General features: G+C 44.0%; 1 protein-coding gene across 6 annotated transcripts in view; it reads left to right on the top strand.

Moving 5' to 3' along the window:
* LOC148108158 (focal adhesion kinase 1-like) overlaps positions 1 to 17,141 on the top strand; it is a 95,906-nt gene that overhangs the window by 60,448 nt on the left and 18,317 nt on the right. Inside the window, exon 6 of one of the 6 annotated variants that reach the window (XM_087853864.1) lies at positions 9,452 to 9,764. The exons of the other annotated variants lie outside the window; for them this stretch is intronic. Coding sequence (XP_087709990.1) covers positions 9,452 to 9,622 — 171 coding nt within the window. The 3' untranslated portion in view covers positions 9,623 to 9,764. Of the gene's footprint in view, positions 1 to 9,451; positions 9,765 to 17,141 lie in introns of those variants that run through there. 6 annotated transcript variants of the gene reach the window in all.

Here is a 17,141-nt window from a genome sequence, read left to right as displayed (position 1 = left end):
AGAGAGGTGAGAGGCGCTTCGTGGGCCAAGATTGCTGAGAGTGGGGGGTGAGAGGGTAGCGGTGTGGTTTCAGACAACTGAGTTCAGGACGCCAGTTTTCAGCAGGTGTTTACTTTGGCCAGGTGTTACAGAGAAACTGCTCCTTCCTTCCCTCTGCCTACTCCGTGTTCATCTCTAAGAAGGACAGTGTCCAATGCCAGGATGAACAGATACATCTTTTTCCCCCCCTTTCTTTTTATAATAATGAAGCTATTTAATCTGCTGCTCTTAAACTTATATGCCTTAAGTACTTTTAAGCAAATTAAAGGGATTGACAGAATTTAGATTGAAGGGCACAGTATTACATTGAAGTTCTATGTAATTTCCATTACCTCTATAATATTGCAGTACTCACTGTTCAGATGGATTAATTATTCAAAGGTGAATAATTCATTCAGGGTTTAAATATGTACTAACATCTACTTGTGGTATAATTGAAATATAGTAGTCTCTTGTTTTAAAAAGCTTCAACTTTTTATGAAGCTTGATGGCTTTTTCTAGCTTTCCCAGTTTTATTTTATATTTAATTTTATAAACAGAGTCACTTGGTAGAAAGGCCAGCAGCCAGTGTTCTACCTTAATGTTAATTGGAAGATTCATATTGGAGAGAAACCTTGCAAATGTAGAGCTTATGGGAAGGCTCTTAGTATATGTTCTAGTCTTTGTGAATTTCAGTTACAGTGAATGAGGAAGTCTCTTAAAGCACTGCATCAGCCTTAATAAACTTCCGAGTATTTGTACAGGAGGGGAGCCCTTTCAGAGATGTGAATTTGACAAGACATTTAGCAAACATTCAAGATTGATTATAACTGAAAATGCACCGTGGAAAGGCTCCACGACAAAGGTATTTTGGTATCAAATTTACTATACACAAGAGGATCCATATCAAGGAGAAAACCAATGATCCCTGGGCACATGTCAAGCCTTTAGCCAATGTTACAAACTTACCAGATGAAAACATTTATATTGTGAAGAAGAACTTAAACCAGATTCACATTCCTAAGTTATGAGAACATATTCGTCGGACTTTTATGAAGATCAATATGAGCAAATCCATGTGCCTGAGAACCAGGTGGTTTTACTTCATAGTAATTGATAAATGTTTGAAATTAAATAGGTCCCATCAGTTGATGATTTTCACCTTGAGGCAAAGAACTCTGAGTTGGCATTGGTTCACCACAGCTTTTCCTGTGATGGAAGGTGGGCGTTATTCATCACTCACATTCATTTAATGCTATAACATTTGAAAATGCAGTAGTTTAATTCTAAAGTAATGGATTTGCACAACTGAACAGAAGAGTACTGAAGCACATGTCCATGCAGTCTTTCTCCCCAAGAAGCACCACACAAGGAACACTACAGATAAAGGAACCGGCATATATCGTTAGGGGTACAGTGGAAGGAACGTGGCAGCGTTTGAGGCCCAGTGACCTCCGGCAGAAATGGGGTGCGGGGCTGAGTTCAGAGTGGAAGCATAGGCACTTGGTAGAAAGCAACAGACCATTTAATAATGGTAGCAAAGAGGAAGCCAGGCCGCCCAGTTTCTGAAAAGAGATCGCTTACTGTTATCCAAAGTAACCGAATATTAGAAAACAACCCAAAGGAGCTGAATAATTCGATTCAGACCCCACCCTATGCACTGCCTGCTCCGGGCACCGTGTGCAGCAGGTAGACGCTCGGGCGTAGCCAGTCTCAGCCGATGTCTTGTAAGTGTAAAAATACAAGGTTTTGAAGACTTAGTGTGAAAAAAGAAGGTAAAATATCTCATTAATAACCTGTTTTGATTGCCTGTTGAAAAGATCATGTTCTTGACATATAGTAGGTTAAATGAAATATGTTATTAAAATGGAATTCACCCATTTCTATTTATTTATTTATTTTTAGAGATTTTAAAGGAACATGTACAGCTTGCATTTTCATTTCTGCTAGACAGTTGTGCTCAGTAGAAAGTAATTTGCTTGACTCAAGAAGCAGCACCTTTGGAGGCGTTGAGAAAATATCTGGATTCTTGTTGTAATGCATTATAGAGGTTTTATTTCTCATGCTGCAGTTAGTAATTTTACTCCTTTTACAGATATGTGCTACTTTATTTTAATTAATTTAAATGGTTGTTGAAAGGATTCCTAGGACTCCACCATTTATAGGCAAAGCGTACAAAGCAGTGTCTCAGGTGCAGGCCTCATGGCCTCGGACACTCGGAGGCCATCCCTGGCCCACGTGGCCACCTGTGTAGGAGGAGGCCCAGCACCTTCTTCGGGGGGGGGGGGGTTCTGTGAGATGGGCACGTAAGCACATTCTGTCTACGTCATCTGCCTCAACCTGGCTGGTGTGGCTGCCCAGATGCGACCAAAATCAGGTGCGAGTCATAACGCCGGTCATGATTCCTGCCAAGTGCTGGCAGACTGGCGCATCCTGCCCCTAAATAAGCAGCAGCCCACGGAGGCAGACATCACCTACCTCGGCCATAGCGTTGGCCCTGGGTCAGTAGCAAGGCCCAGGCAGCTCCAGAGCTCAGATTGGGGTTAACTCATGCCGGACTATATTGAATAAGAATGGTCATCTAGAAACATTGTAGTGGTACTTCAGAATAATAAGGGTGTATAGAAAATTCCAGATTCTACCAGAGGAATCCCCTACTTGGGAAACAGAATGACATTTACATCAAACTTTTCATCAGCAATGCTGGATGCAGGACAACACTGGAACAGCATCTTCTCAGGGCTCAGGAAAGTGAGTTGTACCGCAGAAGTCTTCCAGACAGACTACCAATCATGAAGACTGGGAATGAAGGTGTCTTTAGAGAAATAAGGGTGTAGAACGTTAATCCCACAGGCTGTCTTTAAGAAAACAGGAGCATAATAGAACAGATCCGTGAACCCAGAAAGAAGTGCTGTAGGGATGCAGGCGGCCACAGGTCACCACCGTGTTGTGGTCTCCGTGCAGCCCCCGTGCACCTCTCCTCCATCTTCTTGGTCTCTTTAAGCTGTGACCACCATTTAATCCAGCTCTGCCTTTTCCACACCTGCCCTCATTCTGACTGGTCTCCCTCTGAACTTGGGACCTGTGTGCCGCCCAGCTGCATCTGCCCCTCTCCTCCGTCTCTACGCTTCTGACTCTGAAAGGACTGTGTGTCAGTCTGAGGGCTTCCCTTCTTTCAGACACTTAGAATCATCTGTTGCTCCTCCTTTGCTTACGCCCTACACCCAGTACGTTAGCCGGTCCTGCCACATGGTCCCCAGATGCACCTAGAATCCACCCACTTCATCTGACCCCTACTGCGACACCTTCTTCGAGCCACATGGTCTCCTGACATCCTGCTGTCCCCCTGGAACCCCTGAGTCTGTTCACAGCCCAGCAGCCAGGTGACCCTATGAAAACAAAAGTCAGAGCGTGTCACTCCTCAACTCAGAACCTTCCTGTGGCTTCCTGTCTCATGTAGGGTGAACGTTCAGGTCCTTCAGAAGCCCCTGACTCTCCTCTCCCTGTCGCGCCCCATGACCTTCTCTCCTCCAGCTCGCTCCCTTTGACTTTCAGCTTCCTGCGCTGTTTCTCTAACATGCCAGTCTTGTAATCAGTCATTTGCTCAAAACCTCCAGCAACTCCCCATTTCTCTCAGAGGAAAGCCAGATTCCTTCAGCAGCCTACGAGGACCTACAGGATCTGGCTCTTTGTGGCCTGTTCTTATTTCCAGTGACTGCCCTCGTTCCCTCGGCCTCCCAGCCCCGGAGAGCTCCCTCTCTGCCACCTTTTCTGTTGCCCATCACGCCATTTTGATGATGATTTGTCCTTGCTGAGATTGTCTTGTTTCTTGATTTGTTTGCTCTTTTATTCTCTGCTTTCTTCCCCTAGACCGTAAGCTCTGTGACAGCAGGGGCCTTTCTGCCTCCTGGTATTGTCCCCGGCATCTTCAGCAGGGCCTAGCAGGCACACAGACTGGTGCTTGACAGAGCCCCATTGGAGTAACTACACGAATCCTAGATGAAATGGAGTACTTCTGACAGAAATGTAAATTAGGAACATTGGTTGCAGAAGTAGAAAGTAGTAGACTGATGACCATAAAAGAAATTGAATTGATAATCAGAGATTATACCTATTGAGAACCATACCTGTCCTTACTGATAACTTCTGTCAGACCTTCATTCCTACCTTGTTACTATTTTCCTTAAATCACAGGGTCTAGAATAATCCATTTTATACCCAGACACCAAATCTGGGCAAGTACCATATAATGTTGCTAAAGATTAAGTTGCAGTTGAGTTGTTGGACAATATTCTTGTCACCTTCAAAGTTATCTTCAAGTTTATTAACAGGCCCAGTGCCCTTTCCTGACTACGTAGTACAGTGCGAGGTTTCAGTGCTCGTCGTGAGCCTCTAGAGGAAGGTGATGTAATTACCTGAACCTGCAAGAGGAAGTGAACACAAGAAATTCAGTCCTGTAGTTTGCTAAAAGGTGCATGGAGTTGGTTGGATTAGGACTAACTATTGTAACCAAGCTGGTAGTAGGAAGAATAACAGTAGAGAGAAGCATTCTGATCAATTTAAAACCGGCTTGCTGACCAGAGTGGGCAGACACGTGAACAGTGTGGGATTCTCTGAGTTTGTGGGAGTTAGGAGCTCTGTGAACAGTACTGTGCTAAGAATGGCTAGTGGCCGTAGGGGAAGGCAGCCAGCAGGCAGTTTTCCCTGAGTTCAGCCCAGAGGGCTGCCTGGGGAACTCCGTGTGTGGTAGTACCGTGGTCTCCAGTGTTCACTGCTAGGTGGTGTCACAGATGCCTTATGTGTGTCTCAAACGTAAACTTCTTCTGTCTGATAGAGGATCGGGTGAATGCGCATTTAAAAGCTCGAACGCTGATTATGGTTTTTCAAATAACTTTGGTGCAGGAAAGGACTACAGAGATTTTAGTTAAATTATTCCTTTAATGGAGGGAGAGTATCATCCAGGAAGAAACTAGAAAGAAAATCCTTAAGGAAAAAAGCAGACTCAAAAGCAGTGTTAAGAAGAATATGAGACAGTAAGAGCATGAGAAAGAATTCTCTTATCACTAGATGCTTAGAGATGGCGATTGTGGTAGGGAGAAGAATGGCCCTTAAAGAGGTCCACATCCTAATCTAGAACCTGTGTATATGTGACCTTCCATGGCAGAAGGGACTTTGAAGATGTTACCGAGATGAAGAGGACCTTGAGATGGGGGAGATGAGGAGCCGCAGACCTTTTCTGGCTGTGGTCCGAGGGAGGGGACTGCGGATGAAGGGTTGGCTGCAGTGCAGACGCACAGAGGGGCCTCTAGCAGCTGGAGAAGGCCGGCCGAGAGCTTTCAGAAAGCAGCACATCCCTTCCAACACCTGGATTTTAGCTCAGTGAGACCCATTTCAGATTTGGGATCTTCCAGAACGGAGAAGTATATGTTTGTGTTCTTTTAAGCCCCTCCGTGTGTGGTTATTGGTTACAGCAGCAGTAGGGAGCTGATAGACACAGGCGTGCTTTGTCTTGGCCGAGTTGGGGCCGACTTCTGCGTGAGTGCTGAGCCGACAGAAGGGCTGCACTCATGTTGGAGAGCAGGGTGTGGATCTCCACGCCTTCTTTGTGGTACAGAAAGACCTGCACAGGAGGAGCCGAGGACAGTAACAGCTGTCGGTTTCCGTACTGTGAGGAGCATCTGAAAGAGAGACGCAGAAAAATAACGGCTGGATGTTGTAACAAACAGATCAGTAGTGATGAGTGCACTTGTAACTCCTGGGAGGAAGTAAAGACACGAGCACTGTTCACAACACAGTGTGTGGTTTTAGATCTCTCTCATAATAAAGACATCTTGCAAATCACTGTGAGAAGACAGCTAGACACAGCAAGTATCTCTTGTTATCTTGTTGCCACCTTCCCCACAGACTGTTCATGGTCACCTCTCTCCTTCTAGATTAAGGCTTTGGAGGCTAAGGGTGCTGTCTTACCACCAGATGTAGGCTAGATGCAAATGACCAAAAGAGTGAGTGAACATTCAAGAGTGGATGAACATGAAGGAATGGTTTGCAGGATTTCTTTCTACCAGTGGAAAGGTCATTATTTCTTTCTAGAGCATAGTCTGAAAGATAAGTGACCAAGTGGAACCAAGCAGAATCATAAAAAGAACTTTTAGAAATGAAAGTACAGTGTCATCTCACTAGTATATAATGAGGGAAATGTAAATTATAATAATGAAATGCCCCCCCTTCTATGGTCCGTCACATCGATAAACACTTTAAGATTAATTTTACCCAGCATTGGCATGAGGTGAAGGACAGTCTCTAACATTGTGTGCCAAGTATAATTGGTATAGTTTCCCTGGTGGCCATACTTCCAAAATGTCACATTTTAAAGTAGCTTTTGACCCAGTGCGTCTGTTTCTAAGCAGTGCTGCTGCATGTGTACGATGCCAGCTAGAAGCTCGTTCATAGCAGAATTGCGTGCACCTCCACTTCCCTTTCTCCCCCAGAGCAAGGAAGCTGACAAGAAAATAACTGTCCACCCGTAGTAGAATGGCTCTGAGGCTACGTGCTATGTTCCTGATAAGATGGAAGCCTCGTGTACACACTGGCTAGTGTCTTTTCATCCTCAAGAAGAATTCTTTTCCTGCGAATATCTCATGTGAAAATCAGGAAAATTATATATTTCCAAATTCTGGGATATGATACAGATGAGTAAAGGGATAGTTCAGAGTAGCAAAGTATAGGTTTATATACTGTAGGGTAGGATTGTCCTGGGACATCAAACCAGGATGAGAAATTTAAATGTAATTCAGCTGCCATTAGTGGCAAATTATAAAGCCTTGTCCTGTTATCTCCCTAGAGATCTTTTTCTGAATGTACGTCTTCCAGAAATAATACATGCATACTTTTCCATATGGTAGTAATGTTGGGTTTGGGTTTTTTTTTTTTTTTTTTTTTTTTTTTTTTTTTTTTTGAGTATGCATTCCTTACTAAATACCTAGTCCTCAAAGTTATTTTTCAGTTATGCAGAACCAAATATTTGGTTCTCAAAATTATTTCAGTTACTTAGTGTATGTACTGAGCTTCAAATATAGAAGTCCTGTGTATTCATAATCTTGGCCACCATTCAAACTGAGTCAGCAGTGAGATATTCAGGAGTTCTAGAGAAACAGGACAGAACACAGTATGGAAGCATAAAGAAAAAGCAAAACGTGAAATAAAGGGAAATGTCTGTGTGTTTATTGCTTTTAATTTTTTAGTGGAAAGTGAAAGTTGCTACCTTGTTTAATGAGGAGGTTCTGTAGGATGGGAACTCTTTGTTCAACAGAACCCAACCTGAGGTCACACTGGGTGTCTTCAGGTGGCGTGATCAAGTGAATGGACTAAAACTGTATCTATCCCATAAAACTCCAGATTGGGAGCCTGTCTTTCCCCTGGGCTCCACAGCTCTGGACTAAGCGTCCGTACACTTGCCTCTCTGCAGGTAGGCATCTGTGTGCCCATTCCTTGAGAGGTCATGAAGATAACCTTTGCTAGGGGTCATCAGGGAGGGCATCCAGAAAGGGTGGGATTTCCCTCAGACTGTGGATGGTACATCAACAGTAAGAAACCGTTTGTCCCCCGAAGGATAGACCTGGTGAGACAGAGGGTTGGGGACGGATGTGAACATAAACTTCGGCCCTAACAGCAGAGAGGCAGCTCTGGAGTCTGTGCTAGCAGGGAGCTGCTGTGGAGTAAAGAGATGTGCTAAAACCCGAGCTTTAGTGAGGGCCACCGGTGTCGGTGTGCTCTCGGTAGTGAATTGGCAGAGCTGGGACAGGAAGACAAAGCGCTTTCGTGGGAATTCGAAAGCGGCGCCAGTGCCTGTCCTGTGCAGCTCAGGGATTTGTGTTGTTGGCAAGGAGAAGCTGCAGAAGTTGCCACTGAAAGAATTACTCGAAATGGCTGTCTCTTCCCCCTAGGCAGATCCCCTGCCCCAGAGCACAAGAGGTGAAGACTAGGGGGCGGGCTGGGTTTCGGCTCCCGCTGCCCCGTGGCTGGGTGCCCTTGGGTAGACACAACCTGCAGCGTCTTTCGTGGTGGCCTGACAGAGATTCTGGGCCTTGAATCAAAATCCAGGAAGGACATTTATGCTTACTTCAGTTTCACCCAGACATCTGTAGGCTGCACACATCCTTCCTGTCCCACAGAGAGCTCATCTGCCTTTGACGCCTCCAGCCTGTCCTTTGTCCGTGCTTTCTCCCCGATGATGCCAGTCTCCCGTGCTTGATACACAACCTTCTCCTGGGATCCAGTAGTCTGAAGGGGAGGCTGACCACGGGCAGGTGATGATGCCTTTAGTGTGGACACACTGGGTCCTTGACAGGTTTTGCATATATAGGACACGTTACTTATCTTTTCTCATGAGTAGGGATAGGAACATTCTTATTATCAACAGCATCATGCCCTAATATAGACATATTTAGTATACGTAGGAACTTTTCAAGATGTGCCTTATATTACAAGTAATATGCTTTCAGTCAATTGCTAATTTAAAAAAACAGTGATTTTCTTTAGAAGTCATTTGCATGTTAATAGCAGCCTCATTAAAAATTATGAATGGCCTGAAGTGTTGAGAAGAGTGCAGTGGTTATCATGAGCACACCTTCACGTAAGGGAGCGGATGGTCTCTGCTGTATTCCCCTGTGAGTCTTCCATATGTGCTGCCCATTTACATCCCTGTACGCACGAGACCTCCACAACCGTGAGAGCACAGGTCAAGACTCGGGGTTACGGCTTCCTTGCCCTCGTCCCAGGATAAGCTTCATCTTTGCGAGGCAGCCTTCCCTGCCGCCTTCAACTCTGAACTCATGGGCACGTGTGTCAGGAGCATTAGGTTTGGGGACTATTTTAGATTGCTGCATTGTAAGCGACAGAGAGCTCATAGTAGATTGGGTAGGCCCAGCTTCCAGTAACTTCTCCTACATCATCGATACTATCAGAAGCGTGGCCTTCATTGTATGTTTCTAACTGTGTTTCTTAAGAAATGACATGAAGTTGCAGCCTGGTCTAAACCAGTATGCTGTCCTGGGTTCAGAAAGTGGGACCCCCTCCTTAGGTCTAGTTCTCAGCACGTGACCTCCAGGGGCGGCCGGAGCGCTTGGTCAGGTTTTGGGGGTGACGCAGAGGTAGAGCTGCAGAAATGCATGTTACGTTTCCGTGCCTCGGTTATCACTAGTGAAAAGGGAAGAGCCTCTTGTGTTTTTTTCAGAACTTTTCCTTGTTCATAAAAATACTATTTGAGAAAAAAGATTCCTGAGAAAAATGAAGTAATTTATTTAACTTGATACTCTTTTTACCAAAGATTTCTGCTAACTAACTAAAAGAAATGCACATTGCATTAATTTTTAGCATACAGTTGTTTTTTTTCTGTTTGTTTATAACAGTCATTTTTGTGAGGGGTATGTTTTAGGGGATCATTCAGAAGATAGTGGACAGTCACAAAGTAAAGCACGTGGCCTGCTATGGATTTCGCCTCAGTCACCTGCGGTCAGAGGAGGTTCACTGGCTCCATTTGGATATGGGTGTCTCCAATGTGAGGGAGAAGTATGAACTTGCACACCCACCAGAGGAGTGGAAGTAAGATTACATACCTACTTTGGCGTGACTCACACTTATTTGTTTGCATATTAAATCACACACAAGAGGATGAGCGTCTTTGCTTAATTTTCTTACTGATTGTAATTACGACTCCTGTATAAATAAAATTGGCTGGTAATGATTAACCAGTGATCTCTTCTAGACTTCTGTTCCGTCTGTCTTTGTGGCACCACCGACTCTGGACTGCCTGAGCTTCTCAGGGGTTCTGTGGTGATGGCCTTTGGCTAGTCACACTTCTCTTGTCAGGACTCCTTTGTTTCAGCCTCGGCTCGAAGAGCTCAATTCCTCATTCTTTTCCTTTCTGTCCTGTTAGCATTCTTTTGTGCAGCAGGACTTCCTGAGCCCTGAGGAGACCACATCTAATTATCTCATGAACGGGCAGCACGGCTCGTGAGCCCGGTACCCTCCGGCTCGCCTGAGAGGACTGGGTGTGTACTTGACGTTCACGTGCTACAATTAAATGAGGTAGTGACTAGTCCTGACCTTAGTGAGACTGCTGTGACTGAAAGTGAATTAAAAGGATTCTCTACAATTGTCCTTTCTCTGGTTCTCTCCAAAAAATAATATTTTTTTCCACTGTTAAGCAGAGCAACACGTTAGCCGGAAACCATATGTGTAAAACACTAGAGTGTGAGAGGAGGTGAGCCCCGTGCGCAGGCACCCTCGTTTTTGTAGACACAGTCACAGAGACAAAGGTGGTTGTGGATTGGGGACGGTACTCAGTGTTGGTCACTTTCAGTTCAGCACCCAAATCGATTAGAAGACACACTTGAAAAGAAAAACAAACATGTGAAGGTTAATAAATCTCTAGTCAAATGCGATCTTGTCCTAGTTACAGTTTACCAGAGAAATATGCTTGTATTTTCAGCTTTATCAAACAGCTGGAACTGACAAGCTAACATGATATTCCATGATAATATAGTTTGGTTGGGTTACATCAATGGCTAGCAGAGATTTGACCTCCAGCTCTTTTGCCAGTCAATCAAATAAGTGTTTAAAAGCCAGGAATACCTAGAAGTTAGTTAAAAATACCTGCAGGTTTTTTTATTCCATACAATTCTATTACCTTCTTAATTTATATGGACAAGTCAGAGGCACACTGCATTATGACGGTAGCCCTAGTGCTCAGTAAGATGCGGAGTGTAGACCGCTGCATATACAAGCTCTGTTTCTGTTCTTTTAAGCCAATTTATTTTGCTTGATATCAAGTAAAGGTGAGTGGGCACTACTCTTTTTCATGGAGACTGAACCCTCAAAAGTAAGGCAAGCATAGACTGGGTGAGGTAGAACTTTGCCACACGCAGTGCTGAACCTGACGCTGACGGAGGTGGTGAAGATGCCGCCACTGCTGTATCGTCACCGAGGCGTGGCTGGAGCCAGGCGCCAGGCCAGCTGTGCACTCTTTGTACATTTGCAGCTTGTAAAATATGTATGTCACATAGCTCTCCCCAGTCTTACAAGGTGAAGACGGAGGAAACAAGCAACAAACTTGATTTAAGTTCCAATTACGGACAGAGCTCGGGACACAGCTTTGACTTGAATGTAGCTGACTTCACAGTGCAGGCTTTTTCAATGAACGTGCCCATCTCAGGAGGACTGCTGCGGTTTTAACTCCAAGAAGTGGTCTGACAGTGCACTGTCTGCACCAGTGAAGGTGTGTGGACAAGAGGCTGGAGGCACAGGTGGGCCCTGTAGGTGCTTCTGGGAGGGTTAGGCTTTATACTGCCTGTCCGTGCATGCCAAAGGAGGCGGAACGTAAAGTGTCAGTAAGAAACAGGAGACTATTCTAAAAAGAACCAAGTAGATTTGAAAAAAGACCAAACACAAGTTCTAGAAACCACTGGATGGATAAAACAGCAAATTAGATATAGCTGAAAAATTAGTAAACAGAAGTGTGGATCTGAGAAAATTTTCCCAAAAGATAGCCCACAGAGATAAACATGTGGTAGGTATGAAAGCACGTTATGTAGCATGAAGAATGAGAATGTCAACCCATTTCTGGGCAGGGCTCTCAAAGAGAATAGAAAGAATGAGGAAAAAGAAATACTCCAAAGAGATAATGGCAATAGCTGAGAATTTTCTAGAAGTGGCAAATACCAGAAGTCCTCAGGTATAGGACTAACGTAAGATCCCAAACAGGGTTAATGAAATAAATCTACACTTTGGTGGATTATAGTCAAATAGTGTACAAAAGAAAAAGAGATGATGCTAAAAGCAACCAGGGAAAAATTCACAATTCTCCACATTTCTCTCCAAGTGGTGAGAAAAAGTAACTGGCGACCTGTATTTGTTCGTCAGATTCAGTTGCCATTCAAGAGCAGGGTGACAGAGGTACTTTCCTCAGAGAGTTTGCCATCCTACAAACATATTTCAGGAGAAAGAAAAGTGATTTCCGAAGTGGTTTTCAGATACAGGAAGGAGTACTAGGGAAAAAATTGGGTGGTTCAAAGTAAGCATTGGCTCTAAAAACAAATAATGATAAGAACTGATTTTTTTATATTAAAAAAGTAGAACCCAAATAGTGGATGCATGTCAGAAGAGAGGTAGTCAGAATTGTAGCTCTCAACCATGTTTTAAAATTATGTATTAAAAAAATAAAAAATAAAAAAATTGTATATTAAGACAGCCATGAAACATTAGAAGTAGATTTTATAAGCTAAATAATATGTGCGTGAGTAGGTGTTAGGGACACACAGCAAGGAGAGAAGGAAGGAACTGGAAAGCAGGACAAAGAGGAGTCACAGACTAGACTTTGGAAATAAGCTCAAGCAGACTAACAGTAACTGGTCAGAGATTGTTAGTGTGTGATTAAAAAATAGAGTCCAGCTATCTGCTCTTTATGACAGGTATCTAAAACAGTGATGTTGAAGACATTTTTATGTGACTTACAGGAAGAAATATTTTACCTTAAGATGCGGTACACATACACATGTACGTGTCTCAGAACTATGTACATATAGGTCTACATATGTACTTCACAAAACCATACCCAGACTCACTAGAACACTGAATTCTAAGGTTTTCATCCTGAGGCATTCTATTCTGTTTAATTTTATTTAGATAGATGGATGGTGGGCAGGTGGATGGATGGGTGGGTGGGTGGGTGGATGGATGATAGAAGGATGGATGGATGGATGGATGGATGGATGGATGGATAGATGGATGGAAAGATGGATGGATGGGTGGGTGGATGGTGGGTGGATGGGTAGATGGATAGAAAGATGGATGGGTGGTGGGTGCATGGGTGGTTAGAGAAGGGGATGGATGGATGGATAGATGGATAGAAGGATGGATGGATAGAAAGATGGATGGATGGGTGTTTGGAGAGATGGATGGATGGGTGTTGGGTAGATGGATGGATAGAAAGTTGGGTGGATGGATAGATACAGAGAAGGATGGATGGATGGATGGATGGATGGATGGATGGATGGAGAGATGGGTGGATGGATAGATAAGAGAGAGATGGATGGATGAATAGAAGAATTTTCCTACCTACTCACCAGGGGGATGAGGGGATTGGTATTGCTTTATTAATATCCTGTTTTAAAAGTTTCAAGACAGAAAAACATTCTTAGGGATATGGAGAACAACCACATAGTAATAAAAGGCTCATTTCACAAGAATTTATGAAGAGTAGAATAGATGGAACTATTAAACTTGTAAGTTTCTAAAGACATTTCTCAAAATACATAAAGCAAAAATAGTAATAAAAGATTAAAACTTAGCTCTCCTAATAATTAAAAAGAAAACAAACAATAGTAAACAATTTTTAAATTATGATTTTCACTATCCTTTTTAACATGGAAATACAGAGGCCTGCACATGGCAATGTGTTCATCATTTTGAAAACACATTCCTAAATAGTTCATGGTTCCAAGTAAAACTCCCAGTTTGCTGAGGGTCTGGCTTGCTGCCTTGTTCTATTCCTCCCATGGGCTCCTCCCCTTCACCCTCCAGTCCACCTTCCTGTAGGAGCTGATGCTGTCAGTCATTTCTTACCTAACAGTGTTCTGTGCTTCACCTCTTGTGTGCCCAACCCTCCTACTTTACTGACCATTCACTGTCTTCTGCTTAGCATTTAAATTTGGGGGCTGCTCCAGTGACGTTTTTTCCTCGTTCTTGTCTCTATAGACCAGCCTTTGGCATCAAAATCACACTTTCATTCAATAGACCTACAGGAAACCAATAAACCAGTTTTTGCCTAACCAGACAAAAATCCTAAAAGCTGGTAGCTTGGGGGAGCAGTAATAGAAGGAGTGAAAAGCAGTTATACAAGGATTTTTTAAGGTAGAGCTCATAGGACTTGCTGAAAAGTCTTTAAAAGTATACACATCCAGGGAAATATGTAAATCATTTCTGCAGAGGCTTCCAGTAGTTCCTCATCATCCGTGGAGCCAACTCGAGAGTCCTGATCATCTCTCAGCCCCATCTCCTTTTGCTCTCACTCCCCTTCCTGCACTCCGGCGGCTTGCACTCTGACATTTCAGTGTTCCCTTTTCAAAAGTACTGGGTCAGGATCTTCTCTGCCACCAGCTTTCTTGCCTGGTGAATGGGACAGACTTTTATCTTGGAGAACTTTCCACCTGCTCTACCCTAGCCACATGGCTCTCTTCCTCGTTCTTGAACAAGCCAAGTGTGTATTGCTGCTTGGAGTCTTTGTACCTGCTGGGACTCTGGTGAATGTGCTCCCCTGCTGTTTCCAGCATGGCTTGGACCTCCCATCATTTAGGGCGAGTGCTCTGCTCTCCCCTCTTCCTGTGGTCTTCTCCAACCGTTCTGTCTGTAGGGCCCACTGCCGATCCACTGGATGACTTTTCTCCCACAGGGCCTTGGTCTTACTGTCTGATCTGTGCCTCGTTTCTAGCTAGTTGTGCCTGGTAAGTAGTAGGCACCCAGTAAAAACTTTTTAAGTGAGAAGTGAATTAGTGGTGGTGAGAGTGTCAAGTAAGAGGAAACACAGTATGGTGGAATAGTAATGTGTATTCTTTACTAGTGTGTGTCCGTTGCAGTGTTTTCACACTAATACATGTTGCTTACTATGTGGAGGGCGTTGTGCGAAGCACTTGGCTTACTTTACCAAAATTAATTCTTACTATGATAGTTTTATCAAGTGGGTGGGTACTCACCTTTTTCCATTTTACTTGTGAGAAACCTGCTGTTCTGAGAGGTTTATTAACAGCTTCCTTGACATCCTACAGCTTCCACTGGTGGAGGGTAGAGAGTGGAGTCCATGTACTCAGCTGTTTCTTGTCTACTCCTGTGTAAGACAGGTACGGACAAGAAACGAACGATTGGTAGTGTTTTCTCCTCGCTAGCAGGCATCTTCTCAGTTCATGGGTGGCTTTGTGAGGGCAGCTACATGCCTGCCTTTAGTTTTGAGAAGTAAGGTCTTAGTCAAAGGACTCACCAGAATAATTGGATGTCAATCTCCATTCTCGGGAGGTTTTTGAACATAGATTTTTTTTCTTTTTGGACTCTCTGTTATAGGCTCTGTTGATATGGTCCAGTAATCCTGAGATAGAAGCGTGCTCTCCTGAGTCCTCAGCTCTTCAAACACCTCTGTGAGCTAGCTTGCAGCACACAGTGGGTTGTAACTGAGGCAGGCAGTGTGACCTCACAGAGGCATCATGACTCACCACTGGGGAAACGAAAGGGCTGATTTGATGAACGGCTCTCCTTGTGGGAAGAACAACAAAGTTAGATCCTACCTCAAATAATACACAGACACCCACGTGAGATGGATCCAGTGAGAAAAAAGGTTAATGGAAAGTAGAGTTGACTGTGTCTCTGATCCTGCAGTAGGAAGATTTAATACCCCCAAAGTGTTCACTATAAATGGAAAGAAAGCAGATTTGACTTTATGAAGATAAAGAACTTCTGTATATCAAAAGGTATATTTTTAAAAGTGCAAAAAGCAAGTTGCAAGTGAGAGGTGATATTTGCAACATATGTAATGAACAAAAGACGGTGTCAAGAGTTCTTCCGGTTGATATGAAAATTGCAGACAATTCACTAAATGGGCCAGAAACACGACGGTATCGTCGTAAAGAGAACACAAGTCTGGCCAGTAATCATAGGCAGCCACTGTCGGCTTCATTCGCCCATTAGGGAGATGGGAATCTGGACCGCACGATCCGTCTGCCACTCTCCGCGTGGCCAAAAGTAAGTTGTTGACAGTGGAGAGGCGGTGGCTCCAGCAGGCTCTTGCCTGCACTGCTGGTGAGAAGGTAAATGGGTACAGCCATCTGGTGAACAGCTTGAAAATCGGGTGTTGCCCACTCTATGCACTTCCACTGCAGATTTTGTCCTTGAGAGACTCTTAGGTGTCTGTTCCGGGCTAGAGTTGCAAGAACGTCATGCAAGTGAAAATGGACGAACAGTAGGGATGTGCAGCAGTATGGACGAATCTTAGCTACATAACTTCGTGGCAGAATGAGTCTCCCAGGAAAGTGTTGTGAGTACACTAAGTACCACTGAACTGTACACTTTATAAAAAGGCTAATTTTTTGTTATGTGAATTTTACCTTAATTTAAAAAAAAAAGTAAGTCCCAGAAGATGACATACAGCATGATAAGCTTTTATAAAGTGAAGAAAAAAAACCTTAAAAGAATATTGTTGGGAACACATCAGTTAAGTAAGACAATGTGGCTCATGTAAGTAAAGGACCAGAGGGAAGTCATCCAGAGCCTCTCTGGGAGGAGCAGCTTGCCCCCCAGTCTCCATAAGGGAGACACCCCAGGACGTCACAATACCGTCCTAATCGATACTGCAGCAAACAGTGTCCTGCCGTTTTGAGAGATTTCCATCAGACAGATTTCAACTTCGAAGTTTAGCACTTAGATCTTTCTAATGAACGAAATTTTGGTAATTAAATTTGGGTATCTGGAGTCACCTGTGTAGAGTGGTCTGTTTGGCTTAGTCAGGTATAAATAGACTGTCTGAGCTTTGGGGGAAATGGTCCAGTCCTTTTGATGTCGAATCCAGGGCTTCGAGGGCCAGGTCTGAGACATGGCTCATGTGGCCTTTGAGAAAGTGTTGTGGGGCTTTGCCGAGCAAGTGCAGAGTACCCTCCTCATTGTTACCAAGACACGGTCCTGCTTAGCGCTGCTCTGTCCCTGCCGTGTAGCAGCCCCTCGCTCTGCAAGGACACCACTGGTTTCAGACCTCGGCAGGAGAAAAAGTCTTTTATAGAGAGGAAAGGTGCCATTTTTCAAAGATGACAAGTGAAAATGAATAATGATAGTTTAGGAAGTTTCATTTATGTTTCCTGTGTTACCTTGAAATGACACTGCCTCTGCTCATGCCTTCATTTAAAAGTAAGTCTTTCATTGTAATCCTGCATTGCTGAGATTTAAAGCAGAAAGACAACAAAGAGAGGAGCGCTCTGACAGGTTTGGAAGTGATGCCTTTAAAACGAGGGCGGACTTCCAGTTTGCTGGTGTTAAACATGTACTGGATGCTTCTGCACCAGATACGAGCAGCAGGGAGATAGGTCAGTGTC

Source organism: Ursus americanus, chromosome 22 (assembly GCF_024610735.1).
Source record: "Ursus americanus isolate L20-20 chromosome 22, mUrsAme1.1.p, whole genome shotgun sequence".
Classification (NCBI taxonomy): domain Eukaryota; kingdom Metazoa; phylum Chordata; class Mammalia; order Carnivora; family Ursidae; genus Ursus; species Ursus americanus.
Note: the sequence above shows the minus strand (reverse complement) of the source record. Positions and strands in the feature narration are given on the sequence as shown.